This window comes from Equus quagga, chromosome 8 (genome assembly GCF_021613505.1).
Source record: "Equus quagga isolate Etosha38 chromosome 8, UCLA_HA_Equagga_1.0, whole genome shotgun sequence".
Classification (NCBI taxonomy): domain Eukaryota; kingdom Metazoa; phylum Chordata; class Mammalia; order Perissodactyla; family Equidae; genus Equus; species Equus quagga.
The window spans coordinates 40,361,360-40,389,262 of NC_060274.1; the positions used below are offsets into that span (position 1 = coordinate 40,361,360).

Genomic DNA, 27,903 nt, shown 5'->3' on the forward strand with positions numbered 1-27,903 from the left:
TGAGATATCACCTCACACCTCTTAGGATGGATGTTATCAAAAAACAACAAGTGTTGGTGAGGGTGTGGGGAGAAGGGAAGCATGGTGCGTTGTTGGTGGGAATGTAAATTGGTACAGCCAAAGTGGAAAACAGGATGGTGGGTCTTCAGAAAGTTAAAAATAGCACTACCATGTGATCCAGCAATCCCACTCCTGGGTGTGTATCCGAAGAAATTGAAATCAATATATTAAAGAAATCTCTGCACACTCGTGTTTCTTATAGCATTATTCACAATAGCCAAGACATGGAACCAACCTAAGTGTCCTTCATCAGGTGAAAGGAGAAAGAGAATGTGGTATGCGTGTACACACACACATACATGACTGCACACAATGGAATGTTATTCAGCCATAAAAAAGAGGGAAATCCTGGCTTTTGCAACTACATGGTGGACCTGGAGCGCATTATGCTAAGTGAAATAAGCCAGACAGAGAGAAATACTGTGTGGTTTCACTTATATGTGGAATCTAAAAAGATTAAAATAAACAGCCAATTTCATAGAAACAGAGATTAGAATGGTAGTTGCCTGGGGTTGAGGGCAAGAGGAAATAGGACAGTGTTCTAAGGGTACAAATTTTCAGTTCTGAGGAGAATAAGTTGGGAGGCTCTGACGTACAGCGTGTACAGCATGGTGATAATAGTTAACGATGTGGCGTTGTATACTTGAAAGTTGCTGAGAGTAGATCTTAAGCATCCTCGTCACACATGCACAGAGTTAACTATCTGAGGTGATGGATATTTTAAGTATCTTGTTCTTGGTAATTATTCCACAATGTATGTGTATATCAAATTAACACATTGTACACTTAAATATGTACAATTATATTTGTTAATTATTCTTCAATTTTAAAAAGTGAAATAAATATGGGGAAATTAACATTGATACATACTAGAGTCTAATCCTCAGACTGCATTCAGATTTTCCACTTTTCCTAATAACATTCTTTTTTTTTTTTGAGAAAGATTAGCCCTGAGCTAACTAATGCCAATCCTCTTTTTGCTGAGGAAGACTGGCCCTGAGCTAACATCCATGCCCATCTTCCTCTACTTTATATGTGGGGCGCCTACGACAGCATGGCTTGCCAAGCGGTGCCATGTCCGCACCCAGGTTCCGAACCGGTGCACCCCGGGCCGCCGAGAAGCGGAACGTGCAAACTTAACCACTGTGCCACTGGGCCGGCCCCCCAATAACATTCTTTATAGCAAAATGATTTCGTTTAGAATCACATGTTGTCTTCAGTTGACATGTCACTTTTAGTCTCTGCTCTGAACAGTTCCTCATTCATTCCTTGGTCTTTGGGAAGATTACAGGCCACTTATTTTCCTGGCTTGTAATGTTCCTAAATTTAGGTTTGCCTGATGTTTCTTCATGGTTAGATTCAGGGCATGCCTCTTTCATAGGAATGTCATAGAACTGATGCTGTGTTCTTCTAAATGAAATAAGTGGCATCCAATTCAATTCATCCATTACTAATATCATTTGGTCAAGGTGGTGTCTGCCAGATTTCTCCACTGAAAGTTACTTTTTTCCCTTTCGTAATTAGTGATTATTTTTGGTGAAATAGTTTGAAACTTGGTGAATATCCGCTATTTATCAGACTTTCTGATTATTCATTTACTAATTTATAGCAGTATGGGTTCGTGGCTTTTTTTTTTAATTCAATGGATTATAATCTATTTTTACTACTAATTTTGATGTTCAAGTTGTTTTCATATTCGGTCAGTGGGATCTCTTCATGCTGGCTCTCATGTCATTTTCTTATATTTCCGTTATTCTTTGGACGATTCCTTGCTTTCCGGAATAGAATCATTTGTGTTCATTGTACGCTTTCTCTGCCTCAGATTTCTTTAAGGAGCCCTAGCTCTTTAGTGATGAATGGTATTTTAAAAAATTGTTTTTATTGAGATATAGTTGATATACAACATTATATTAGTTTCAGGTGTACGACATAGTGATTCAATATTTGTATATATTGCAAAATGATCACCACAATAAGTTTAGTTAACACACATCACCATTAGTTAACTATGTGTGTGGTTATAACACATAGTTATAAATGTTTTTCTTGTGATAAGAACTTTTAAGGTCTACTGTCTTAGCAACTTTCAAATATATGATACAGTACTAACCATAGTCACCCTGCTGTGTGTTACATCCCCAGGACTTATTTATTTTATGACTCAAGTTTGTACCTTTTGACCACCGTCACCTGTTTTGCCCACTCCCTACCCCACCTATGACAGCCATCAATCTATTCTCTGTATCTATGAGGTGTTTTTGTAAGGTTCCATATATAAGTGAGACCATACAATATTTCTCTTTCTCTGTCTGTCTTATTTCACTTAGCATAATGCCCTCAAGGTCCACCCATACTGTCACAAATGGCAAGATTATCCTCTTTTTTATGGCTGAATAATATTCCATTGTGTATATATACCACATCTTTATCCATTCATCCATTGGTGGACACTTAGGTTGTTTCGATGTCTTGGCTGTTGTAAATAATGCTGCAATAAACATGGGGGTGCAGATGAAATTTTGAGTTAGTGTTTTCATTTTCTTCAGATAAATACTCAGAAGTAGAATTTCTGGATCATATGGTAGTTCTACTTTTAATTTTTTGAGGAACCTCCATACTGTTTTCCATAGTGGCTGCATCAATTTACATTCCCACCAACAGTGCAGTAAATGGTATATTGATGTTAAGAGCACCAGGTGTACTCATTGCTTTTGAAGTATCTCTGATTCTAAGTTCTTTCAAGAAGGAGATCTAGGAATATATGTATATGAATTTGTGTGTGTGTGTGTATACACTGTGGTTGCCACACGTGTTTATCACAGTAGAGCATTGAGTGAATGATAGAAAAAGAAGCAAAGATACAGTTTCTTTGATGACCATGGATATGGACATAGTGCTAGAGAAAACACAGCATCCTCTAAAACATGGTCCAACTTCCCAGATGCCCAGCGTCCTTTTATAGGCCTGCAGATGTGGGCAAAGCCACCCACAGGAAATAAGGTTCAACTTTTCGTAAGAAGCTTTCTTTGCCTTCTTCATGGTCTAGGGAGAGGATGGAAGGGATCTCACTCTCCCACACACTTAACCGTCTGGAGACAGGCAGCATGGCTACCCACTCCTGAGGTGCAGAAACCAGCCCAGCACATTCTGCAGTGTTTTCTGTGAAGCTGAGTTAAGCAACGGCCAATGTTCCAGGAGAATCTCCCACTCGCCCAGATTTCTCTCTGTGTTTCAGTGAAACTGTAGATCATAACCACACTTTACACTTAATCACAAAATGGTTCTTAAATAGACATTTTTCCAAAGAGGACATCAAAATGGCCAACAGACGCATGAAAAGATGCTCAGCCTCACTAATCATCAGGGAAATTCAAATCAAAACCACAATGAGATATTACCTCACACCTTTAGGATGTCTGTCATCAAGAAGACAGGAGACAGCAGGTGCTGGCGAGGAGTGGTAAAAAGGGAACACTTATACATTGTTGGTGGGAATGTAAATTGGTCCAACCACTATGGAAAACACTATGGAGGGTCCTCAAAAAATTAGGGATAGAACTGCCATATGATCCAGCACTTGCACTTCCGGGTATAAACCCAAAGGAAGTGGAAACAGGGTTTTGACAAGATATCTGCACTCCCGTGTTCATTGCAGCATTATTCACAATAGCGAAGATGTGGAAACGATTCAAATGCCCAGCAACAGATGAATGGATGAAAAAGATGTGGTGTGTATACACAGTGGGACATTATTCAGCCTTGAGCAAGGAGGATATCCTCCCGTTTACAACAACACGGATGCACTTTGAGCACATTACGCTAGATGAGATAAGGAGATAAGTCAGACAGAGAAAAACAAGTACCGTATGATGTCACTTTTATGTGGAATCTAAAATAAATCTGTAAAGAACAGAGTAAAATGGTGGTTACCAGGGGATGGCAGGGTGGTGAGAATGAGAGTGGTGGCGTTTAAGGGCACAAACTTGTAAAGAGTAGTAAATAAGCCGTAGAGCTTATTTAGATGCAGTTGAAAGATACAAAGTTTCTAAATAAATAAATAATAAAAGGGGAAAATAAAACGTACTTGAATAAAAGGGCTTTATTATTCTTTAAATTTTCCTTAGGTTTTTTTTTTTGTTCTGTCAACCTAGAGAGGTTGGTAATACGGGATAAAATATATGGAAAAAATAGGCACGTGAGAAGGGTTGAAAATGAAGAGCTATTGAGGAGGAAAAAAAATAGTTCTGTATTTTATGAAACTCCTGGCCTAGATGTAAAAAAGCCAGCAGAGCAACAGTTTTTAACAGCTTTCTTTTAGAATCCAAAATTTTAGTTATGAATGTTAAGGTTTTATCCTCCCTCCAGCCTGATAATTTTAAAAAGTCATCTGATGCTTCCCACTCTATGAAATAAAGAGTCTAATTTTAGCTCCTCTCCTTTAGTCCCAACAATCTCTTCTCTTTTCTTCAGTCCCAATCCCTTTGCTTCTCCGTGTTTCTGAGGTTTCTCTGCCACGCCGCCCCTTCTGTCCCAAACAGAAGCTGGCTCTCAGACGCGTCCCTGGTCTCATCTTGCTCTGGGGCGGGTGGACACCATGTTGCTTTCTCAGATTTTCTTTTCTGTTGTAAGCGTAGAGCTGGTGCCGCCTTTACCTGAGTGTGCAGGTGTAGCGGTGCTCGGGGCAGTTCTGAGGTCTGTGTGTCCTTCTGCGCTGGAGGAAGACAGACCTAGGCTCTGGGATGCGCAAGCACACACAGTGGGTGATGACCGCCTTTTTTCCTCCATTTGTGTCCTGACAGGGAGAGTCTTGCACGAGGAGCATGTTGAACTCTTGATGGAGGAGTTTGCATTCCTGAAGAAGGAAGTGGTGGGGAAAGACCTGCTGAAAGGCTCTCTTCTCTTCACAGGTCAGTTTTAGGTGGGATCCCAGGTTGTGCGTAACTGGTGAGGCCAGTGGCTACTGGGCTGCTTGCCTAGCTCTCTAGATGTGCGCTTGGATTCATTTTTCCTAAAGACTCTCTGACTGAGGACCAATTTAATTTAATCTCCCCATGCTTCCACAAACAAAAATATCTACTTTGCTTCTTTCCTCAAGTGAGATGGAATTGCTTGGTGGGCCTTGGGTAAAACATATGTTACAGTCTCAAGCATATTTACGCTTCTGGGTCGGTCTGTTAGGTAGAATTTCCCCTCATGAAATCTTAACAAATTGGAGATTATTTTTCCACAGGAGGTTGAAAATGAAACCTCTTTTTTTAAAAAGGACTCAGAGACGCATTCTTGGACAAGAGAACATTTTTACACTTCTCTTTGTGGAGCAAATAAAATATGCGTAACCCCTTCTTCCTCCAGCAGGTTACAGGGACCTTGGCTGCGGCCAAAATATTTGGTCTGCCATATGTTTGCTTATTTACTTTGGGTTTGTCCTTCTTTAGGCAGCTCCATTAACAATAGGACAGGAGTGTCCTGGAGCCTCGTGCTCTTGGGGTCACCTTTGGATGGACTCCTTATTTGGTTACACCCAAGGGTGTCTGGGCCACCCTTCTGAGGGCTTTTCTTACAGAAAGAAAAGCCTGACATGGTCTGGAATAGTTAAATGGTAAAACTAGTCATCTCTTCATGAGTTTCCAGAAAATACAATGGAACCTCATTGCAAAATCCATCTTCATCCTTTAAAATGGTGAGGTAATGAGAGTTGTGGGACAAATAATAATAACCATTGATCTGTACAGGGAACTATGCTAAGTATGTGACATGCATTAGTTTGTGTTAATTCGTATGATAATCCTATAAAGTGGGTATTTATTACCCCCATTATACAGGTGAAAAAAATGCAGCTCAGAGAGGGGAGTGCTCACAAAGTTGACTAAACAGTTGACTGGCTGAGCCAGATTGGCGCTCGGGCCTCTGACTTCATGGCTCAGACTTTCGATCACCTCTCGGTCCTCTCCAAAGATCAAGAGCAGGCGCTCACCAGCCCAGAGGGAGCTGCCTTTCTTTTTCAAGTTTGACGCTTAGGTCTCAGTGATTTCAAACCGTGTTGTCTACGAAACATAATTTTTGTTTGCTTTTATTTATAACTTAACCTTTTTTAGAACATATTCATAATCATGAATTGCTTTAAGCCAATATCAAAGTTACAAGAAATCTTTGGCTTATAGAGCAACGTAGCAGATATGAAGTCTTATAAATTTAGGTTATGCTTAAAATTTGTCCTGGGGACAGTGGGCAGCAGTATCTTGGCCAGATGGATTTCTCCCACAGGGATCGTTCTGAATGTACTTTTGTACACGAGATTATGAAGACTAAGAAAACACTTAACACTGTATCAGTTTCTTGATATTGACGTAGTTTATAAGTATTACTGCTTGCTTTATGGCTATCATGATGCTTTCACCCTGTTGCCATTACACAGACAGTTACATGGTGTGTATTTCCATACATATAAATATAGGTTTGAGGGGCTAAAATACCTGATTCTTTTTTTTTTAGAAGACTTTTTAAATCACTAACAGAAGAGGATAGATATGTATGTATATATGTGTGTATAAGTATACGTATGTTTACATACATATACATACACATATATGTTAGAAGCCTGAAACATCTTTATTATCCTGTGTGCTAGACGGACTGCTGGTTCCAATAAAATGTTTTTTTTTTACTAAAAACAAGAAAAAAAGGAGGTGCTTTTACGATAGTTGCAGTCAGGCACCTGAGTTTCATCAGTACTATTGGTGATCTTGCACACCCACACCCTCAGGCAGGGTTGCCTCGTCCCGATCACCTCGCCCCGTCTGTTCACCCTCTGTCGTACCTGCCCCCACGGCCCGCCTGCTCTCCAGCTGGCAGGCCCTCGCTTCCCGGTCCCCACGTGTTTGTGCTTCCCCACAGCTGGCCCGCTGGAAGAAGAGCGGTTTGGCTTCCCCGCGTTCAGTGGCATTTCTCGCCTGACCTGGCTGGTCTCCCTCTTTGGGGAGCTTTCTCTCGTGTCCGCCACTTTGGAACAGCGAAAGGAAGATCAGTATATGAAAATGACTGTGTGCTTGGAGACAGAGAACAAACGGTAGGTCGCGAGACCCCGTGAGGAGGAGGGAGCTTAAGGACGTCCTCGTGTGTTCCCGAGGGTGAATCTGGAGGTAGCCCAGCAGGCCTCCACCCCGCCCCCACTCCAGAAGGGCTGTCTGCTTCTGCAGACGGAGCAGGTGCGGGGGTTGCGCTTCTCTTCCCTCATTTCATCCTCACTGCAGCCCTGGAAGGTAAACAAGACCGACAGGATCCCCTTTGCAGTAAGCGGATGCTGGCGGAGTTTGAGCAGGTTGCCTACGCCACACAAGTGAGCAGTAGCAGATGCAGAGGCAGAGATCCAGTTACCTCTGTGACCTGCATTCTTTCCAACATTTTCTTAGGAAAGTTTCAGAGGGTGACGCTGAAAGAATTTTACTGAACATCCGTACAACTCCCACCCGGATCCTGCCGTCAGCATTTTACCGTGCCTGCTTATCACACGTCCAGACATTCATTCCTCAGTGTGACCACAACTTAGTGAGCTGTACCATCACGTCATGCTGTTGTTCTATTCCCGAAATGTTCTGATTCTTTATTTCTCACACCAAGTCTTTTTAAACAAAAGCATATTCATAATTTTCCTTGAAAAACATTTGCACTGTGTAAAATGTTTCAAACAGCCAGAGTTTTAGAGTGTTTCTATATGTGTTTCCAGATAGGTGAGTGTCTTGGTAGTAAAAGAAACAGACCTTCGGGTAGTTACAAAGAGAGAAGTATTTGAGTTCCGAATGAAGCCTGATCTGTGTCCCTTTCCAGGAGGTTCCCCTTTGCAGAGGGGCGGGGGCAGAGGTCGCAGGTGCAGGGAAAGCGTGCAGAGCTGGGAAGTGCTGCATGTGGAGGGATGGCGTGGGGCCCCTGACTGTGACGCTGGCTGTGGGGTGTTAGAATTGCAGCCATGACAGGTGCGGCCCCCTGTGTTCAGAGCTGAAGGCAGCTCAGGGTGCTCAGGAGCACAGGGAACGGGGCTGGAGGGGTCAGATCCCACTTCTCAGAGGGGAAAGCTTGACGTCTGAGGAGGAGTCAGACAGGAAACGAGACTTGAGGGAAGCAGAGGCTGACCCGTCACTGCAGGGGGAGGCACGCTCTGGGTGAGGGGCCGGGACAGATGGCAAATCCCAATTATAACAACTTCTTAAGTTCATCTAGTACTTTCCACTTCACAGACTGCATTTGTAACCTCACATCACCACCACCAAAGGTAAAGCCGTGTTCTTATTATCATGACTTATTTTTACTGCTTGGGAAATTGAAGCAGAGGAAACATCCTAACCTTTTGCATTCCCTCGAACCCTCAGACTCTGTGTTAGAATGAAGGACATGAGAAGTTTCCTTAGATGGATCAGAATGTTTGGAATATCTCAAATTTATTTTTATCTGGTATTAAAGCAATAAATAAGGAGCATTAATATTAATCTTTGTCATCACATTCTGGGATGCTTGTAAAGTCTGTACCATGAGCTTTTAAAACGAGCCATGGGTGGATCCAGCCCTGTGCTGTAGTGGTTAAGTTCGGCGCTCTCCACTTTGGCTGCCTGGGTTCATGGGTTTGGATCCCAGGCGTGGACATACACCACTCTTCAGCCATGCTGTGGCAGCCACCCTCATATAAAGTAGAGGAAGATTGGCAGAGATGTTAGCTCACAGCTAATCTTCCTCAGCAAAAAAAAAAAAAAAAATCTAGCCATGGGCTGAAACTAACATGTTACATGTCAACATACCTCAAAAAAAGAAGCAAACAGGCCAGCCTGGTGGCAGTGGTTAAGTTCATGCACTCTGCTTCGGCGGCCTAGGGTTCACAGGTTCAGATCCCAGGCATGACCTACACACCGCTCATCAGGCCATGCTCTGGCAGCATCCCATATACAAAATAGAGGAAGATTGGCACAGATGCTTAGCTCAGGGCCAATCTTCCTCACCACAAAAGAAAACAAGCTGACAAACAAAACACTAGCCATGGGAATTAATCTTTTAGAAGAAGTTAGACCAGCTTTTTGATAGAGTTTGTAATAGTCATTTATCTATTTATTTATTTGTGTGAGGAAGATTGGCCCTGAGTTAACATCCGTTGCAATCTTCCTCGTTTTTATTTTTTATTTTTTTTGCTTGAGGAAGATTAGCCATGAGCTAACATCTGTGCCAGTCTTCTTCCCCCACTTTGTAGCCAGTCTTCCCCTACTTTGTACATGGGATGCCTCCACAGTATGGCTGTTGAGTGGAGTCGGTCCACACCTGGGATCCGAAACTGGCGAACCCCAGGCTGCCAAAGTGGAGTGCACAAAACTTTAACCACTCAGCTGTGGGGCCAGCCCCTATAGTAATCATTTATTTTTTAAAATTTAAATCATAACCAAATATTTTAGTTGACAGACTGAACACCTAGTTTTACTAGTTTACTAATTTAACTACTCCTTCCTAGATTCTTTGCCTGACCTGAGTATGAATTTTTGATTTATAAGCTAGCATTGATTCACACACAAGTCATTTTAGTGACTTCCAGAATAGAAAACTTGCTTAACTGCAGATCTTCAAAGCAGACTGGTCGCTGCCCGGGTTCCGTGCCCGGGGTCCAGTGCACTGTGTGACAGAGAAAGGCCATCTCCTCCTGTGGATGCAGCCCTGGCTTCTGACTCCCCTGGGGAAGATGCTTTGGGCTCTGTGGGCCTCTTTTCCCTCTGTCCCTAGCTCATCGCAGTCTGCAGCCACAGTTTGTTTCAGGGGTGGGTAGATGTCTTTGCAGGGCTTGTCACGACACATTAGAAGCCACTGCCAGTTGTTCCCAAACACAGTGTGTTAAGTTCTAGCTACCTTCAGACCACGCTGTGGGATGGAGTGGAACCACAGCAGGGGCTGGGGAGGTGGGGAGGCGTGATCTTGAAAGGTCACAATAAAAGGACGAGCAGGACGGGGCTCATTACTTTATCCCTGTTGTACAAGTGTGAGTACCAGCTACTGTTTATTGGGTGCTCACTACGTGCTGGGCCTGGGCCGAGCCCTTTTACAGGGATTTTCTCATATAATCTTTATGCCAGCTCTGAAATGGGTGTTATTCTTATCACCTAGGAAACTGAGGCTCAGAGAGGTTGAGAAACTTGCCAAGAGCACAGAGCTATAAGTGATGGTGTGAGAATCACACTTAGGCAGCCTGTCTCCGGTTCTGAGGTTGTCACGCCTTCTCCCCAGGAGTGCACAGGAAGGTTAGGAGAAAGGGGTATCATGGAAACCCCACCAGGCCTTGTCCTCCCCTCTCGGTGAAGCAGTTATCATTAGCCTCAGATCCCAGAGTCAGCCTGGCAGCCTTAGTGCAACTTATGCCCAAGCCCGTGTTCTTTTCATTTTACCAGCAGTTTTCAAACTTTGTAAAAATAAGCATTAGAACGCTTTTTCAACCCAGATCTTTTGTGGATAGCCAGTACAGAGAAGAGGTACACGCTTCAACTCTCCTGTTGAAGCCAGTTTGTGGGAGTGGTGCCAACGCCATGCAGCCGCTGCCTGCCCGTCCTTCAGGGCTGGGGGAGGAGCGCCACCAGGAGGCGCCATCTCCGCGGTGCTTGCAGACACCTGCGGACGCTGAGGATGTGCATGTGTTTGAACATCTTCCTGTAGAAGCTGAGAAGTAAGAAGCGTTTTGCAGGTAGTCACTGCCCGGGTTAGTGAATGCAGATATTTGCAAGTGAAGGTTCTCACAGAGAGGAGCAGCAGAGGAGCTGTCTGTGAATTCAAGCTGGTGCTTTTGGTTGGGGTGTCTGGAGCTGAGTGCCGTCCAGGCCCAGGGCACAAGGGGACCAGGTCCTGTCCTCCGCTCTGCTCCACCCAGGTGGCAGTGAAGTGCCCGCAGCCTGTGTCCTCACTTCAGTACAGGATTAGGAAACAGCGTGACTTGTCAGTGACCACAAAACGAGGACGTTATTGTTTCAACTCTCTCCTGATGTCTCCTGCACGTGTGGGTGTTGGCGTGGCTCCTCGTTGATGTCCTTCAGATCTTTTCCTCTTAACCACTCACTCCACACTCTAGAGTAGCTCTTGGTAAGCCAGGTTGGCCTTACAGCCCCGTACAATCTAGTGACCTGCTTGGGCCTTTTCCCTGTAACCCCACACCTACGTCTTAAGCCTTATCCTGGCCCATCACTCTAGAGGCAGAGAAGAAACAAACAATCAAAGGTACTTTCCTTTCATCCTTAGCAACGCTGGTCTAACCCGGCCCTGCCAGGCCTCCCTTCTGCGGCCCAGTGGGAGAGGAGGGGAAGTCTGAGCGGTGGTGGCGGGAGAGAGGAGAAGGCAGAGACCCCGATGCTGGTCAGGATCTAGCACTTTCCCTGTTTACACTGAAAACTCCATCGCTTAGCGCAACAGCCCAACACAATTCCCTCGCCCTTGACCCTGACTCATCCCTGAGAAAGAAAGGGGAGGAGAAAGCAGCGAGAAGCAGCCAGAGACCAACACCTAGTCATCGCGTTCCTGGGACTCCGTTCTAAGGAAAAGGAGGAGGGAACACTGTATATGTGTATCTGTGTGAAGATGTTGAATGCAGGGTATCCAGATTAATTTAAGATTGGAAAGAGGTTAAATATTTGGCAACAATAAAATATTAAATAAGTTATGTAATCAATTGTGCATGCTATGCAGCCAAAAATAATCATCATAGCAGTATTTCTAGGATCATAAAAATATTTTAAAATAAGTAAAAGAAGCATAATCAAAAATTATTTATACTTGATGATTTCCATGTTACATGCATATAGACAAATATTTGAAATGATTGCCTCAAACTAAAGATACTTTTATTTAGTTGAAAGAATTATGGATTTTCTTTTTATTTAAAAAGTCCTTAAATCAATGCTGTATTGTTTTTAGAATATATTTTTAAAAGCTGATTTTCTGTTTTTCCTGGAATATTATTCAATGAAGCTTCTTACTGTAGGTCATTGTCTACTTAGGACGTTTCTCCGTTTTTTGTTGGGCAGATAACAGCTCTTAGCTACTGTCAGGACAGAAAAGATAAAGCCAGAGAAAGGAGAGACTTCAGAGGGGTGGAGTCCACTCTGTTTGGGTTTTAGGTTTCTGCGAGTGCTGGCATCAGCCTGGGGCACAGATGTGGCGTGGACACAGAGGCTTTGTTAATCTGCAGCGAGAATCTGGTATTTTCCGGCATGTGCTTGGGCTCGTAGACTTGTTTGAGAATGTAATGAAAGAACTCTTTCCCACACAAATGCACATATCCGTGGAGACAACAGTTTGGCCCATCTCCAGTGGTTCATGGATTGCCTGTAGCCCCTGTCTGGATCCCCTAACAGGGACCACGAGACTCAGGGTAAGAGCTCCTGAGCAACAGACTGGTGTCCACACAAAATCATTGGATGAATTCCCCAGCCTGATGGTAAATTTATATAAAGGACCATCTGGCAGTGAAGTTGGAAACAGTCATCCGCGGCCCTTGTGAGGCTGCTGGAGGTCGGAATGCCGCCTGCGTCACCGCCTAAAGCAGCAGCTGCGGACTGTGGGTGCCAGAGGACTTGTTAGCGGGCGCTCAGGTGCCAGCGGCGTCCGTTTGTCATCTCTAACATCTGCTTCTTTGTCTCCGCAGTCCGCTCACGTGGATTGAAGAGAAGGCACCTGGTCTCAAACGGAACAGACATTTAAGCTTCCACTTCAAATCTGGGTCCCTGGAGAATATGCCAAATGTAGGCGTCAATAAGAATATTTTCCTGAAAGATCAAAATATATTTGTCCAGAAACTCTTGGGCCAGTTCTCAGAAAAGGAACTGGCTGCTGAAAAGAAGCGCATCCTGCACTGCCTGTGGCTGGCGGAGGAAATCCAGAAACACTGCTGCTCAAAGGAGTAAGAGGGGGTGGCAGCAGGCGCTAGCAAGACCGACCGGAGTTGACCGTTCTCTCTCTTCTTACAATTAAACATGTCCTGGGTAAACAGGATTTGCTTATTGTCACCCCCCGTGTTGGGACTGATGTTTGGGGACAGGGCACGTGCGGTGGGAATGAGGTGGGAGCTCGCCGTGGCTGAGCCTGGCTAAATGCTTTGCCTGCCTGGTTTCATTTACTCTGCCCGGCAGCCCAGTTAGGTGGATGTTACCAGGCTTGTTTTCGTTAGTGTTTTGGGAAATTCTCTTTGAGGCCAGTCGGATACTCAATGGCAGAACCAGCCTTTAAACCCCACTCCTGCACTGAACCACTACGCAATAGGGCCTTGAACCCTCTTTAAGGAATTTTATTTTCCCTCACAAACTTTGGCTGGGTGACTGTGCTAGGTCCTGGGGATTCTAAAAATGAATAAGACATAGCCACTGCCTCAGCGATTCAGCGTCCAAAGGGAACCAGTCACACAAACCGGGCATTGTAATGTAGTCGTTGGTCCAATAAAAGCGATACACCCCTGGCCATCTGGAGAAGGGTTCAGGGAAAACTCGCAGCCAGCCTTTGGTGATGAGTAGGTTAGCTGTGCAAGGGTCCAAGGACGGCTCTCCTGGCAGAGGACTGGCGTGAGCAAGGAGAAGGAAGTGATAAGCAGCCTGCTATGTGCCCTGGGAACAGTGTTGCTGCGACCTCAGGGCTGGGGAGGGAGTCCCGGAGAGGCCTTCTGGCCGTGGGGGGCCCTGTAAGCCAGGTGAAGGAGCTGGGGCGCTGTTACTAGGCAGGGTAGAGGCTGAAGGCTGTTAGCTGATGGGAGTGGCGTGGTGAGGTTTCCAGTTTAGGGGAAGCACTCAGAAGGCTGCCAGGAGGAGGGGAGACTTGAGACCGAGGAGGAGGAGGCCCCCATTGAGAGCCAACAAGTGTGTTCGCTCTTGCAGCCCGTGGGCTGTCTGGACTTGTCGCTCATGTTGAGTCAGACTCTGCTGACCCTGCAGCAGAGCTGAGTCCAGGAAGCTGCTCTGTGTCCTGTTGCATTGTCTTCAAGCTTGTGTTAGATTTCTTGCTTCTGTAAGTGTCTCCCTCTTGGTTTTTGCCTACTCCCCACTTGCCATTGTGAGGTTTAACCAGTTCAAAAGCTGTGAGGTCACTGGTGGAGGCAAACTCTGTTTCTATTATTTTATCACCATAGCGCCTCGAGGTAAAGCAGGCAAAGATACTAACTTAAATCTAAAAAAAAAAAAAATTCTCTAGGTTATTCTTTTATTTGCCATATAAAATAATTTGTAAAAAATATTGGTCAGTTGTTTCTCTTTCATTATCCACATCAAATGTCCCTTGGCCAGGAAGTGTTGTATATATTTTGTGTGCTGTGCAGCGTCCAGCATGGAGTAAATATGAAATATCTGATGTTTAAAATGCTGTGCACTAGCCTCTCCCATTTGGGCTTGAGGACTCTGCTGTTTCAAAAACACTGGCTCCTGTTTGATATTGGAAGTGGGGGTGGGTGTCAAAGAAAACCAGAACAGGACAGTAAAGTGGTATAAGCAGATTTTATCCAGGACTATTGCACTAGAGGCAGAGACCCCCGTATAGAACTGAGCTCCATCCGGAATACGGCGAGGGCAAGTGAGGGTTATACCCAAGGGGCAGGGTGGGGGTCAGTGAATGGAAGGTTACTCAGAGGAAGCATAATTCTAGCTGAACCAACTTGACAGGTTCTTGCTGAAGGGAGGCCAGGGAGGTCAGATACCAAGGGTGGGAGATGAGGAATTTGATCAGATATTGAGGGTAGGGATTCTTATTAAACTGAGTAGGATTTTTGTTGAAATTGGGCGATGCAAGACGGACATGGAAGTCCAAAGGTCGAGGCCTAGTGGAGAAGAGGGCTCAGAGGAGCCTGACTAAAGTTTGGTCAAGGAGAGCGTCTTTGTCATGGGCTGTGTGAATACTGACTGGTATTGATAACTATTCATCTCAAGCTTGTTTCATCTGTAGTCAAGAGACTCAAAATGGAGACATCCATTAATTTTACTAGTTGGTAGGAATTGCAGAGGAGGACGACGAGGAGATGGGACAGAACCGAACCTGGAGAGATGGTGATGGAGCAGCGGTCTTCTTACAGTTCTGTTTACACTGCCGTCGTCTTCCTTGGGGGCTCTGCAGCCATCCTGGCTACACCCACTGCAGCGTTCCCAAATACGCCTTCCCCTGAAGACCTCCCCCCCAACACACAGCTTCTCTTCCAGAGTATCACAGAGTAAAGGAGCCACAAGTATCCCTCAGCCGTTTGTTCATAGTACCCAAAATGGTGACCTCCCTTTTCTCCCTTGCCTTTAGGCTGTCTTGACTCCTTGGAAAGTCTAGTGAGAAAAGGGGGACTTGAGGTCTGATATTTGAGAACAAATTAGGCTCTCTGTCCAACTTGAAGGGAAAAGTCTTCTATCCCTTTTACTGTACTCACACCTGTAAGTGTTAAGGGGTCCTCTCGGAGGAAAGTAACTTACTCTGCAGTGCCCTTGACTGTCTCCAGGGACCCCTCTCTGCCCTCACCCACTCCTCCTTTGGCAGGAGTAACCTGCCCAACAGGTAAAGCTGAGAAAGTGATAAAGCATGCGAGCCAGCCACCCTCTCGATTCCCCTGAGTTCTCTGCTTGTCCACGTGGTGGGTGACTGGGGCAGCCTCTTCCTCTGCGATGATGGAGTCGCCTGCAGCTTTGAAGACTTACGTTACTCCAACAGAGGGTGGATTAGCACAGCTACCTGGCTGTAGATGCCAGCCACGTTCCCAATCAGCTTTATCATCATAGAACTGAGTCTTTGTGAAATGCTTCATCTCTCCCCTACGTCGAGCTTAATTGGTCCCTAAAATTGGGAAGGAGAAAAAGGAATCTTCCTTGCTGGCCCCTTGAATTTCAACCGTATGTTATCTCCTTGTGGTCCTTTGCCTGAAAAATCAAGTGGAAAAAAAAGGGTGAATATTTTAGTCAGTGACGCTAGAGTTCCTCAGGAGAGAGCTTGTTTTTGGAAAATTCTTTGATAAGCAGTGGTGATGGAGATGGAGGGGATGAGAGAAGAGCTGTGAGGTCAGGGAAAGCCTCGGAGACCTGGGGTGGGAGATTGAGGGGAAAGACATAAATAGGCAAACCTCTCTGTGAAGGGAGCCTAAATGGGAAAGGAGAAGAGAATAAGTCCGAGAGAGCTAGGCCCTCGATAGTCAACGTGGGTGGTGTGCTACCAGCAGCCTGCGCATTGGCTGGCCTGGGAGCACATTGGAAACGCAAATTCTCAGGCCCACCTCAGACCTGCAGAGTCTGAATCTACATTTTAATAAGATCTCAGGGTGATTCATGTGCATAGCAAAATCTCATGGAGCTCATGGACTAGTAAGGAAGAAAAATGTTGTTTAAATAATAAATGTTAAAGCTCAACTAGGAAAAAGCTACAAAGAGGATTTGAAAGGCTTTTGCCAACGAGAGTTTTCTCCGGGCAAGAAGTCGCCAAAGAACGTGCTGAAACCTGAAGGTTGAGAAAGACTTTCAGCAGATGCAGGCAGGCGGGAGATGGGGCGGGCATTCCAGGCGGGAGGAACAAAAGTGCAAAACCCCTGTGTCCAGCCGTGTCTGAGGCCAGCACTGCCCCTGGATCTACGGGCACGTGAAATGCCTTTTGGTTAATTCCAGTTGGCTTTCCTAAACCTAGCCATTTCTTTGAAATTGTGGAATGAGAATGAGCTACTAACGAACGTTGGAAAGTCTTTTTTGCTGACTAAAAAATTATGCTAATTACCACTTATTAAGCAAACAGTCTGCTCCAGGCCTGGTGCTAAGAGTTTTACATACTCTATTCCATTTACCCTTAATAACGCCCATATAAGGCCATATGCAATAAGCACTTTTCATTCATCTTTTTAAACAAATGGTTGAAACTGAGACTCGGAATTTGAGCCACGTGGCCAGTTTCTCTCACATAAGTCAGGAGATGGCAGAGTATAGCCCGCAGGCCAGAACTGGTGGCCCACTGCCTGTTTGTGTAAAGTTTTATCGGAACACAGGCACGCTCATTCATTTACGTGTTGTGTACAACCGCTTTCATGCTTTAACAGCATTGTGGAGTTGTTGTGACCAAGACTGTAGGCCCAAGTCTAAAATATTTACCGTCTGGCCCTTTACAGAAGATGATGGCCAGCCCCTGTTCCAGGGAGAGGAGCCCAGAGCTGAGCTCAGACCTCTCTGGCTGCGGTTTTCCTTTCAGTATTCATGCCCCAACTCACGTCGAGGTAAAGGTATAGACACTGTCATGTCGTAAACACCAAAATGTAAAGTCTGGAAACTGCAAGGGGTGCTTGGAACACACTTTCCAAGTTTCATTGTTAACTGTTTCTGGTTTTGGTATGCGTCATTTATTCATTCTTTTGTGTTCAACTAACATTGGATGAAGACCTACGATGCGTGTGTGCTGGCTGTGCTGGGCTCCAGGGAGGCTGAAGTGAGTGTGACGAGGCCCCTGCCTCAGGATGCTGACAGCTTACTGAGGAATGGCTCACACCAGCTGGAGCGTGTGGTGTCCTCAGAGAGGCACAGCCTGAAGCCAGGGGACCCCAGAGGAGGAGGGGGCACTTCTGCATGAGACTTCTGGGAGGAAGTGGCATCTGGGTCGAGCCAAACAGGGAAGAAGTAGGAAAACAGGAGTATTTTCAGAAAAGAAGAGAATAATGCAATTTGACAGCACAGAGGAGCCAGGTAGGAGATGCGGCTGAGAGGCAGGAAGGGGCTAGAGCTGGAGGACTCCAGGGACACAGAGGTGGGACCTCAGGAGACTGGCTGCAGCCCCACTAACACTGCTAAACTGGACTGTGACCTCGCTAAAATCATCTGATGTCTCTGGGGTTCTGTTTCCTCTTGAAAGAATGGGTAGGACCAGATAATCTGTAGAGTCCTTTCAGGAGGATTTTGAGCGAGAGGGTATCATGAGTAGAGCTGCTTCTCAGGATGATGGGCCCTGGAGAAAAGGAGGTCGGGGCCCATGTCTTTCTCCCCAGGCAGGTGACTGAAAGAGGGCTATGCCTTTGAGAGAAAGCAGCCTTTACCCACAGCTGGGTTATTGCAGAGACACAGGACCAAGACACCAGACCATAAAATGGGGTTTCCTCCTCTCTGTGGAAGAGACTTCAGACAACTCTTCCTTGATGATTCTTGGTCAAGGGAACTGACCTTTATGGAAACGCTACTTGGGGAGTTTCCATGGGGCCATATAGGGACCACTGAAAGAATGAGAGTTTATTCAGCTTTAAGGAGAAACAGTGTTGATCAGATGTCAAGAGGCTGCAACTTGGGCCCAGGAAGTAAAGATTTTTTCTTTTTCACTGTGGGATCCAGAAAGCTTGGACTAGGAGTGAGGTAGGAGAGAAGTTGAGGCGAGAATGCAGAGTCACCGCAAATGAGGATGCAGCCACAGAAAAGGAAGCATGTCTGAAAGAGGCCGTTCACTGCCCAAGCCTTGTACCAAAGTCACAGGAGCGCAGGCAGGGGGCAGCCCCCCCCCCCCCCCCCCCCCCGCCGACCTGTGGCAGACTTCTTCACACGGATGGAGATGCTCTCATGGCAGTGCCCAGCTGTTCTCTGTATGGGAACTGCAGCCAAAGACAAGAGTTGGAGCCAAGACACGTTCTTTCTGGCTGGGGGCGCTGGAGGCTTGCCTGAAGACCCAAACCAGGGCTACCCCACCCCCACCACCTGCAGTTTGCTGCTCCCTGACTACTGCTGTCACTTTTTTAAATCAGTGTCTATGCTGCCATGGGGCAGAGAGCTAGCTCTCAGCAGCTCACAGAGTAAGGGATGATGTTACAGGCTTCTAGGCTCTCCAGGGACCTGGCCTCCTGTTCACAGCAGGGAGCTTGAGTCTTTTTCTCTGATATCCAGGAGACTAGAACTGCCAGCTGAAATGTCTGTCTGGATTAGGGAGCGGGAAACCTCATCCTTGAGAAAAAGGAGGAGAGAAAATGTTCTACGCAGGAGCCTTTGGCTTCAAAGGAAAGACCGGAGAGAACCAAGTTGAGTGGACAGACTCCTCAAAGCCCAGGGTGAGCAAAGGACAGGGAAGGCGGCCACCACTGGCTGCATGCACGTGGTGGCCCCCACCTGTGGACGTGCCTCCACATGGAGCCTGGGCCCAGGGTTGGAGGAAGTGGGCAGGGGTGTAAGCAACTCAAGAGCAGACATCCTGGGCTCGCTACCTTGCATGTGCATTAAAATCCGATGTAGAACAAGCTGGAATTAATCACAAGCAACTAATGAAACACTTGGCAAGGAGGCAGGAGTGGAGGGAGGCGAGGCTGCTTGGTAAGGAGCTGATCCCCAAGGAAGGAGGAGGCAAGAGAGGTTGGCCTCCTTTCAGTCTGACAGTTGAAAAAAGAGAAAGCCACAGAGTTCCAATGATGAAATCTGCGTTGGCACAAAGACGGCGGTGTCCCCACTCCCTGCTTTTGTGTTCCAAGGGAGAGCTGGGGAAGTAGCGTGGCAGGGCAGTTCCACTTGGCTCACTGGGGTCTTCCCCTGCCTCGGCACAGGGCAATTTTATGCTAATTAATTCACCTGCGCAGGCATCATTTTTCTGTTACTTCTTGTCTGCAGACTATGCTGCTTCTCCAGGCTTCCAGAACATGAATCGTTTTTCTGGGGTTACAAAAAAAGCTATACTCCTGTTTAAATATTACATCAAAACATTGAAACCGCCTCCTAAATGTGACATTCACGCAGGCTAAGAAGGATGGGTTGTTTTTGTTTGTTTAAGTTCAGAAACCAAAAGTACAAAAATCTCGCTTCCTTCCCTGTCCCCAACCACCCATTTTTTCCTGCATGTCTTGCAAGAAACTGATGTTTAAATTAGTTTCTTTCTCTTTCTTTCTTCTGACCATTTGAACCACTTTAAGATGTAGAGTTCAGCGGCGTTAAATATATTTGCAGTTTGTGCAACTGTCACCATTATCCAGTTCCAAAACATCTTCATCGCCCCAAAAAGAAACTCCATGCCTATTAAGCAGTCACTCCCCATTTCTCTCCTCCCTGACCCCTGGCAACCGCTACTCTCTTTTTCTCCATGAATTTGCCTACTCTTGACATTGCATATGAATGAAATCATACGATATGTGGCCTTTTGTGTCTGGCATCTTTCAAGGAGCATAATGTTTAGATTAATTTCTTATGTGTCCCGCCACATTCAAGCAATGGTGAATTCTGGCATATATTCTCCTTCTGTCTCTTTTTTTAAAAAAAATACATATAAATGGTAGCATACTATCTACACTGTCTTAGAAATTGTTTGGGGGTTCTTTTGGACAGGGGCTGGCTCTCCTATTTCAGAATCCTGTGTGGTGGCTTCGTGTCCCAGAATGGCAAGCACTTCCAGCTGGAGAGGATGCTGAGCTCCTTTGTTAGTCATTACAGGGCTGCTTGCGAGAAGCACCCTGCTCCCTCTCTGACTGGGTTAGGCTGTCATTTGATTGTCCCACTGCCCACTGAGGCAGAGCTGCGGCCCAAGGCCCCCTCAGGTTCATGCTGTGTCATACCGGGCTCCAACTCTCCCTGAGCGTGCCTGGAGCTGAGAGCTTGCAGCGGCCTTTACTGGCCTCCCAAGACTCAGAAAATAGAGGAAAAAAACCAGTACTTTGGGTTCTTCCGTGTTGAAAGAACAGCTTATTTCGAGTAGTAGAAGATTCCAAATGAAGAAACAATTTTTCGCTCTGACTCACAGTTCCTTAGCAACAGTTTCTTGATTTCAACACATTTTATAGACCAATTTCACTAATCTTTAGAACCTTCCAGCAGGTGTGGGAAGACAGAGATGGTCACTCAGTTCTGAGCAGAGGCCGTAGAGAAGAGTTTGAGACATCAGAAGTGATTTTGGGGGGACCTTTCTTTCAAGCCCAGGATGCGTATGGTCACCATCATTATCAAATAGCAGGCATCTCCTAGGCAACCAGCAACCTTGGACTCCGGAAATCTGAGGCTATCTGGGATGATGAAGGAGTGTAAGATCACAGACCCAAGGCATGTTTCTTCACTGCACAAGTGACTGAATAAACAAGTGCCATAATGGGGCATGCAGGCTAGCTAGAGTGGAAAGAAACGTAGACTGTAAATAAAAGTAATATAAGAGAGTAGGTTTGCAATGCCTGTTGGTTGATATTGCCAGAAGGTTTTTATAGGAGTGTCAGGGGACAGTTAAACTGAGGAAAGGTTGTATTTCTAAAGGGTGGTTAAATTTGAAGCCCAAGGGCCAGCCTGTTGGTGCAGCGGTTAAGTGCACACGTTCCACTTTGGCAGCCCAGGGTTCACTGGTTCAGATCCTGGCTGCGGACATGGCACCGCTTGGCAAGCCATGCTGTGGCAGGCATCCCACAAATAAAGTAGAGGAAGATGGATGTGGATGTTAGCTCAGGGCCAGTCTTCCTCAGCAAAAAGAGGAGGATTGGCTGCAGATGTTAGCTCAGGGTTGATGTTCCTCAAACAAAAAATAAATTTGAAGCCCAAGGGATGGATTTTGGGGAACCTAAAGCTTATTTATTTTGTGGAAGTTGGCTCTTTAAGGAAAAGAATACAAACTTATGCTTGAAAAATTAGGTATAAAAGTGAATATCTATTAAAAATGATTTAAAAAACCCAATTTATGATTTTTGAAAATTTTCACACTATCAGAAAATCTAGAAAAATAACATACTGTTTTTATTAAGTAACTTTCTGAGATATTTCTGTAAATTTTTTCTTATATTTTTTGGCAGTATACTTTTTTTTTAATAGACGTAATTTTTTTAGAGTAGTTTTAGGTTCGTGTCCATGTTGGAATCATACAGTATGTAGCCTTTTCAGATTGCTTCTTTCACGTAGTAACATGCAATTAACTTTCCTCCATGTCTTTTTACGGTTTGAGAGCTCCTTTCTTATTAGCACTGAATCATATGCCATTGTCTGGATGGACCATAGTTTATTTATCCATTCACCTACTGAAGGGCATCTTGGTTGTTTCCAAGTTTTGGCAATTATGAGTAAAGCTGCTGTCAACATCTGTGTGCAGGTTTCTGTGTGGATGGAAGGTTTCAACTCCTTTGGGTAGATACCAAGGAGCTTGATTGCTGGATCCTCTGGTAAGAGTGTGGTTAGCTTTGTAAGAAACTGCCGAACTACCTTCCAAAGTGGCCATACAATTTCATATTCCTACTAGCAGTGAATGAGAGTTCCTGGTGTTCCACGTCCTTGCCAGCATTTGGTGTTGTCAGTGTTCTAGATTTTGGGTATTCTAATAGTTATCTCATTGTTGTTTTAATTTGCATTTCCCTAGTAACATATGAAGTGGAGCATCTTTTCATATGCATGTTTGCCACCTGTATATCTTCTTTGGTGAGGTATCTGTTAAGGTCTTGGACCCATTTTTAAACTGAGTTATCTGTTATTGTTGAGTTTGAGTTCTTTGTATACTTTGGATAACAGTCCTTTATCTGATGTGTTCTTTACAAATATTTTCTCCTAGTCTGTGGCTTGTTTTCTCATTCTCTTGACATTGCCTTTCGCAGAGCAGAAATTTTTAATTTGAATGAAGTCCAGGTTATCCATTATTTCTCTCGTGGATTGTGCCATTGGTACTGTATCTAAAATGTCATTATCATGTACCCAGGGTCATCTAGGTTTTCTCTCGTTATGTTCTACGAGTTTTACAGTTTTGCATTTTATATCTAGGTCTGTGGTCCATTTGGGGTTCATTTTTGTGCAGTATAAGGTCTGGATCTAGATTTTTTGTGTGTGCGGATGTCCAGCAGTTCCAGCACCATTTGTGGAAAAGATTATCTTTGCTCCTTGTATTGCCTTTGCTCATTTGTCAAAGATCAGTTGACTAACTCTGTATGAATCTATTTCTGGGCTTCATGTTCCATTCCATTGATCTAGTTGTCTGTTCTTTTGCCAATACCACACTGTCTTGATTACTGTACCTTTATAGTAAGTCTTGAAGTCAGGTAAAGTCAGTCCTCCAACTTTGTTTTTCTTCAATATTGTGCTGGCCATTCAGAGTCTTTTACCTCTCCATGTAAACTTTAGAATCGGTTTGTCAACATCCACAAAATAACTTGCTGGGATTTTGATTGAGATTGTGCTGAATCTATAGATCAAGCTGGAAAGAACTAACGTCTTGACCTTATTGAATGGTCCTATCCACGAACATAGAATATCCCTCCATGTATTTAGTTCTTCTTTGATTTCATTCATCAGAATTTTTTTATATTCCTTATTTGGGTTTTATACATATTTTGTTAGTTCTATAACTAAGTATTTCATTTTTGGGGGTGTTAATGTAAATGGTATCGTGTGTAAAACTTCACATTCCACTTGTTAATTGCAAGTACATAGGAAAGCAGTTCCTTTTTTAAAAAATTCTTTTTTCCCCAACATTATGAGGTATGAATGATAAATAAAAATTGTATATATTTTAGGTGTGTAACATGATGTTTGATACATGTATACATTGTAAAATGATTACCACACTCAAGCTAATTAACATATCCATCACCTTGCATTGTTACCAACATTTGAGATCTACTCTCTTAGCAAATTTCAAGTATACAATATATTAACTGTAGTCACCATGCTGTACATCAGGTCTCCAGAAGTATTCATCATATAATGGAAAATATGCACCCTTTAACATTCCAATGTGTGTGTATATCTGTCTACTCTATCAATATTGATGGGTAGATATATGTATGTATAAATACCACATTTTCTTTATCCATTGATCTGTCGATGGACATTTAGGTTGTTCCCGTATCTTGGCCATTGTGCATGATGCTCCAATGATCATGAGAGTGCAGACATTTCTTTGAGATGCTGATTTAGTTTCCTTTGGATATATACCCAGAATGGGATTGCTAAATCATATGGTTAGTTCTACTTTTAACTTTTTGAGGAACCTCCTTACTGTTTTCCATAATGGCTGCACCAATTTACATTTCCATTAACAGTGCACAGAGTTCCCTACTCTCTACTTCCTCTTTAATATTTGCTATCTCATGTCCTTTTGACAATAGCCATCCTAACAAGTGTGAGGTGATATCACATTGTGGTTTTGATTTGCATTTTCCTGATGATTAATGATGTTGAGTGCATTTTCATATACCTATTGGCCATTTGTATGTCTTCTTGGAAAAATGTCTGTTAAGGTCCTTTTCCCATTTTTATTTTTATATTTTTTTATTTCGGTTTTATTGAGATATAATTGACATACAGCACTATATAAGTTTAAGGTGTCCAGAATGACTTGACTTACATACATTATGAAATGATTGTCACAATAAATTTAGTTAATATCCATCATCTCTTATAGTGACAAAGAAAAAAGAAAAAAATGTTTTTTTCCTTGTGATGAGAACTTTTAGGATCTACTCTCTTAGCAACTTTTAAATATATCATACAGAAGTGTTAACAATATAGTCATAGTTGTACATTACGTCCCTAGTACTTACTTATAAGTGAAAGTTTGTACCTTCGGATCACCTTTATCCAATTCTCCACCCCGACCTCTGGTAACTAAAAATCTGACCTCTTTTTCTATGAGTTGTTTTTTTTTTGTTGTGTTTTTTTTTTAGCTTCCACATATAAGTGAAATCATGCAGTATTTGTCTATCTCTGACTTATTTCTCTTAGCATAATGCCCTCAAGGTCCATCCATGTTGTTGCAAGTGAAAGATTTCCTTCTTTTTATGGCTAAATAGTATTCCATTGTATATGTATATACACCACATTTCCTTTATCCGTTCATCTGTTGATGAATGCTTAAGTTGTTCCCATGTCTTGGCTACTGTGAACAAGGCTGCAATGATCAGGGGGTTGCAGATATCTCTTTCACATGCTGCTTTCATTTCCTTCAGATATGTACCCAGAAGTGGAGTGCTGGCTCATATGATAGTTCTATTTTTAATTTTTTGAGGAAGCTCCATGCTGTTTTTAGTCGCTGCACGAAGTTACATTCCCACCAACAGTGCACAAGCATTCTGTTTTCTCCACATCCTTGCCACATTTGTTGTCTCTTGTCTTTTTGATAATAGCCATTTAAACAGGTATAAAGTGATATCTCTTTGTGATTTTAATTTGCATTTCCTAATGATTAGTTATGTTGAGCACATTTTCATGTATGTGTTGGCCTTTTGTATATCTTTGGAAAAATATCTCTTCAGGTCTTTTGCCCACTTTTAAGTTGGCTATATGTTCTGTTGCTATAGACTTGTATGAACTCTTTGTATATTTTGGACATTAATCCCTTATCAGATATATGATTTGCAAATATTTTCTTTCATTCCATATGTTGTCTTTTCATTTCGTTGATCATTCTTTTGTTGTGCAGAAGGTTTTTAGTTTGATGCAGTGTTTTGTTTGGTTTTGTTGATGTGTTTATTTTTTACTTTGTTGCTTGTGCCTTAGGTGTCTTATCCAAAAAGTTGTTGCCAAAACCCATGTCAAGGAGCTTTTTTCTTATGTTTTCTTCTAGGATTTTTATGGTTTCAAGTCTTACATTTAAGTCTTTAATCCATTTTGAGTTAATTTTTTTGAATGGTGTAAGATAGGGGTCTAGTTTCATTCTTTTACATGTAAATATCCAATTTTTCTGGCACTATTTATAGAAAAGACTGTCTTTTCTCCATTGAGTATTCTCGCCTCCATTGTCAAATATTAGTTGATCATATATGCATAGATTTATATCTCTGTTCTCCATTTGTTCCATTGGTCTGTGTGTCTGTTTTTATGCCAGTACCGTTGTGTTTTGATTATTGTAGCTCGAAATCAGGAAGTGTGATGCTTCCTACGTTGTTCTTCATTCTCAGGATTGCTTTGGCTATTTAGGGTCTTTTGTGGTTCCATAAAAATTTTAGGATTGTTTTTTCTACTTGTGTAAAAAATGCCATTGGAATCTTGTTAGAGATTGCCTGGAATCTATAGATGGCTTGGTTAGTATGGACTTTTTAATGATAGTATTTCTTCCGATCTGTGAACCTGGGATACTTTTCCATTTATTTGTCACTCTTTGATTTCTTTCGTCAACGGTTTGTAGTTTTCAGTGTAGAGATATTTAACCTCCTTGGTTAAATTTGTTCCTAAGTATTTTGTTGTTTTTGCTACTATTGTAAATGGAGTCATTTTCATTATTTTTTTTAGATACTTTGTTGTTAGTGTATAGGGATGCTAGTGATTTTTGTATGGCAGTTTTGTGTCATACAGCTTTACTGAATTTGTTGATTAGATCTAGCTTTTTTTGGTGGAGTCTTTAGAATTTTCTATATATAAAATCATGTCATCTGCATAGAGACAGTTTGGCTTCCTCCTTTCCATTTTTGATGCCTTTATTTCTTTTTCTTGCCTGATTGCTCTGGCTAGGACTTCCAGTAATATGATGTGTAGGAGTGGTGAGAGTGGCCACTCTTGTCTTGTTCAGGATCTTAGAGGAAAAGCTTTCAACTTTTCACCATTGGCATAATGTTAGCTGTAGGCTTGCCATAAATGGACTTTATTATGTTTTTGTTGTTGTTTAGGGTTTTTTTGGTTTTTTTTTTTTTTTGAGGAAGATTAGCCCTGAGCTAACGTCTTCTGCCAATCCTCCTCTTTTTGCTGAGGAAGATTGGCCCTGAGCTAACATCTGTGCCCATCTTCCTCTACTTTATATGTGGGACACCTGCCACAGCATGGCTTGATAAGTGGTGGGTAGGTCCACGCCCAGGATCCAAACTGGCAAACCCCAGACCGCCAAAGCAGAGTGCACGAACTTAACCACTGCACCACCAGGCCAGCCCCTGGTCTTTATTATGTTGAGATACATTCCTTCTATAACTAATTTGTTAAGAGTTTTTATCATGAATGCATATTGAACTTTGTCAAATGCTTTTTTGTGTCTATTGAGATCATATTATTTTTTTCTTTCATTCTGTTAATATGTTGTATCTCATTTATTGATTTGAGTATGTTGAACCCTCCTTGCATCTCAGGGATAAATCCCACTTGATCCTGGTGAATGATCCTTTTAATGTGCTGCTGAGTTTGGTTTGGTAGTATTTTATTGATAATTTTTGCATCTATATTCATCACGGATATTGGCCTGTTGTTTTCTTTCCTGTTGTGTCCTTTCTGGTGTTTGCATCAGGGTAAGGGTAGCCTCATAAAATGAATTTGGAAGATTTTCTCATTTCTAAATTTAGTTATTTGCTTTTATGCTATTGAGTTGTATGAGTTCCTTATATATTTTGGATATTAACCCTGTATCACATGTCTGCTTTGCAAATATTGCCTTTTCAATTTGTTGATTGTTTCTTTTGCTGTGCAGAAGCTTTTTGATTCAATATAGTCCCACATATTTATTTATTTTTTTAAAGATTGGCACCTGAGATAACATCTGTTGCCAATCTTCTTTTTTTCTTCTTCTTCCTCTTCTTCTCCCCAAAGCCCCTCAGTACATAGTTCTATATTCTAGTTATAGATTCTTCTGGTTGTGCTGTGTGCAACACTGCCTCAGCATGGCTTGATGAGCGGTGCCATGTCCGCGCCCAGGATCCAAATCAGTGAAACCTTAGGACACCTAAGTGGAGCACACAAACTTAATCAGTTGGCCACGTGGCTGGCCCCACACGTATTTATTTTAACTTTAGTTGCCTGTGCTTTTCGAGTCTTATCCAAAAAATCATGGACTACACCAACGTCAAGAAGTTTTTTCCTTATATTTTTTTCCAGGAGTTTTATGGTTCTACATCTTACATTTAAGTCTTTAATCTGTTTCAAATTAATTTTGTGAGTGGTGTTAGATAGGGTCTAGTTTCATTCTTTTGCATGTGAATATCCACTTTTCCCAACACGATTGATTGAAGAGACAATCTTTCCCTATTGTGTG

The 27,903-nt window shown here is 43.3% G+C and overlaps 1 protein-coding gene across 6 annotated transcripts in view; it reads left to right on the forward strand.

Annotated features, from left to right (window-relative positions):
- The window catches only part of BLVRA (biliverdin reductase A), a 76,259-nt gene extending 50,730 nt beyond the window's left edge, over nucleotides 1–25,529 (forward strand). For 5 of the 6 annotated variants that reach the window (XM_046670193.1, XM_046670192.1, XM_046670194.1 and 2 more), the window contains 3 exons: nucleotides 4,860–4,967; nucleotides 6,955–7,126; nucleotides 12,710–13,070. In XM_046670193.1, coding sequence (XP_046526149.1) covers nucleotides 4,860–4,967; nucleotides 6,955–7,126; nucleotides 12,710–12,968 — 539 coding nt within the window. In that variant the 3' untranslated portion in view covers nucleotides 12,969–13,070. Of the gene's footprint in view, nucleotides 1–4,859; nucleotides 4,968–6,954; nucleotides 7,127–12,709; nucleotides 13,071–22,718; nucleotides 22,723–25,518 lie in introns of those variants that run through there. The other variant, XM_046670189.1, reaches the window with a different exon arrangement.
- The last annotated feature ends 2,374 nt before the right edge of the window (nucleotides 25,530–27,903 follow it).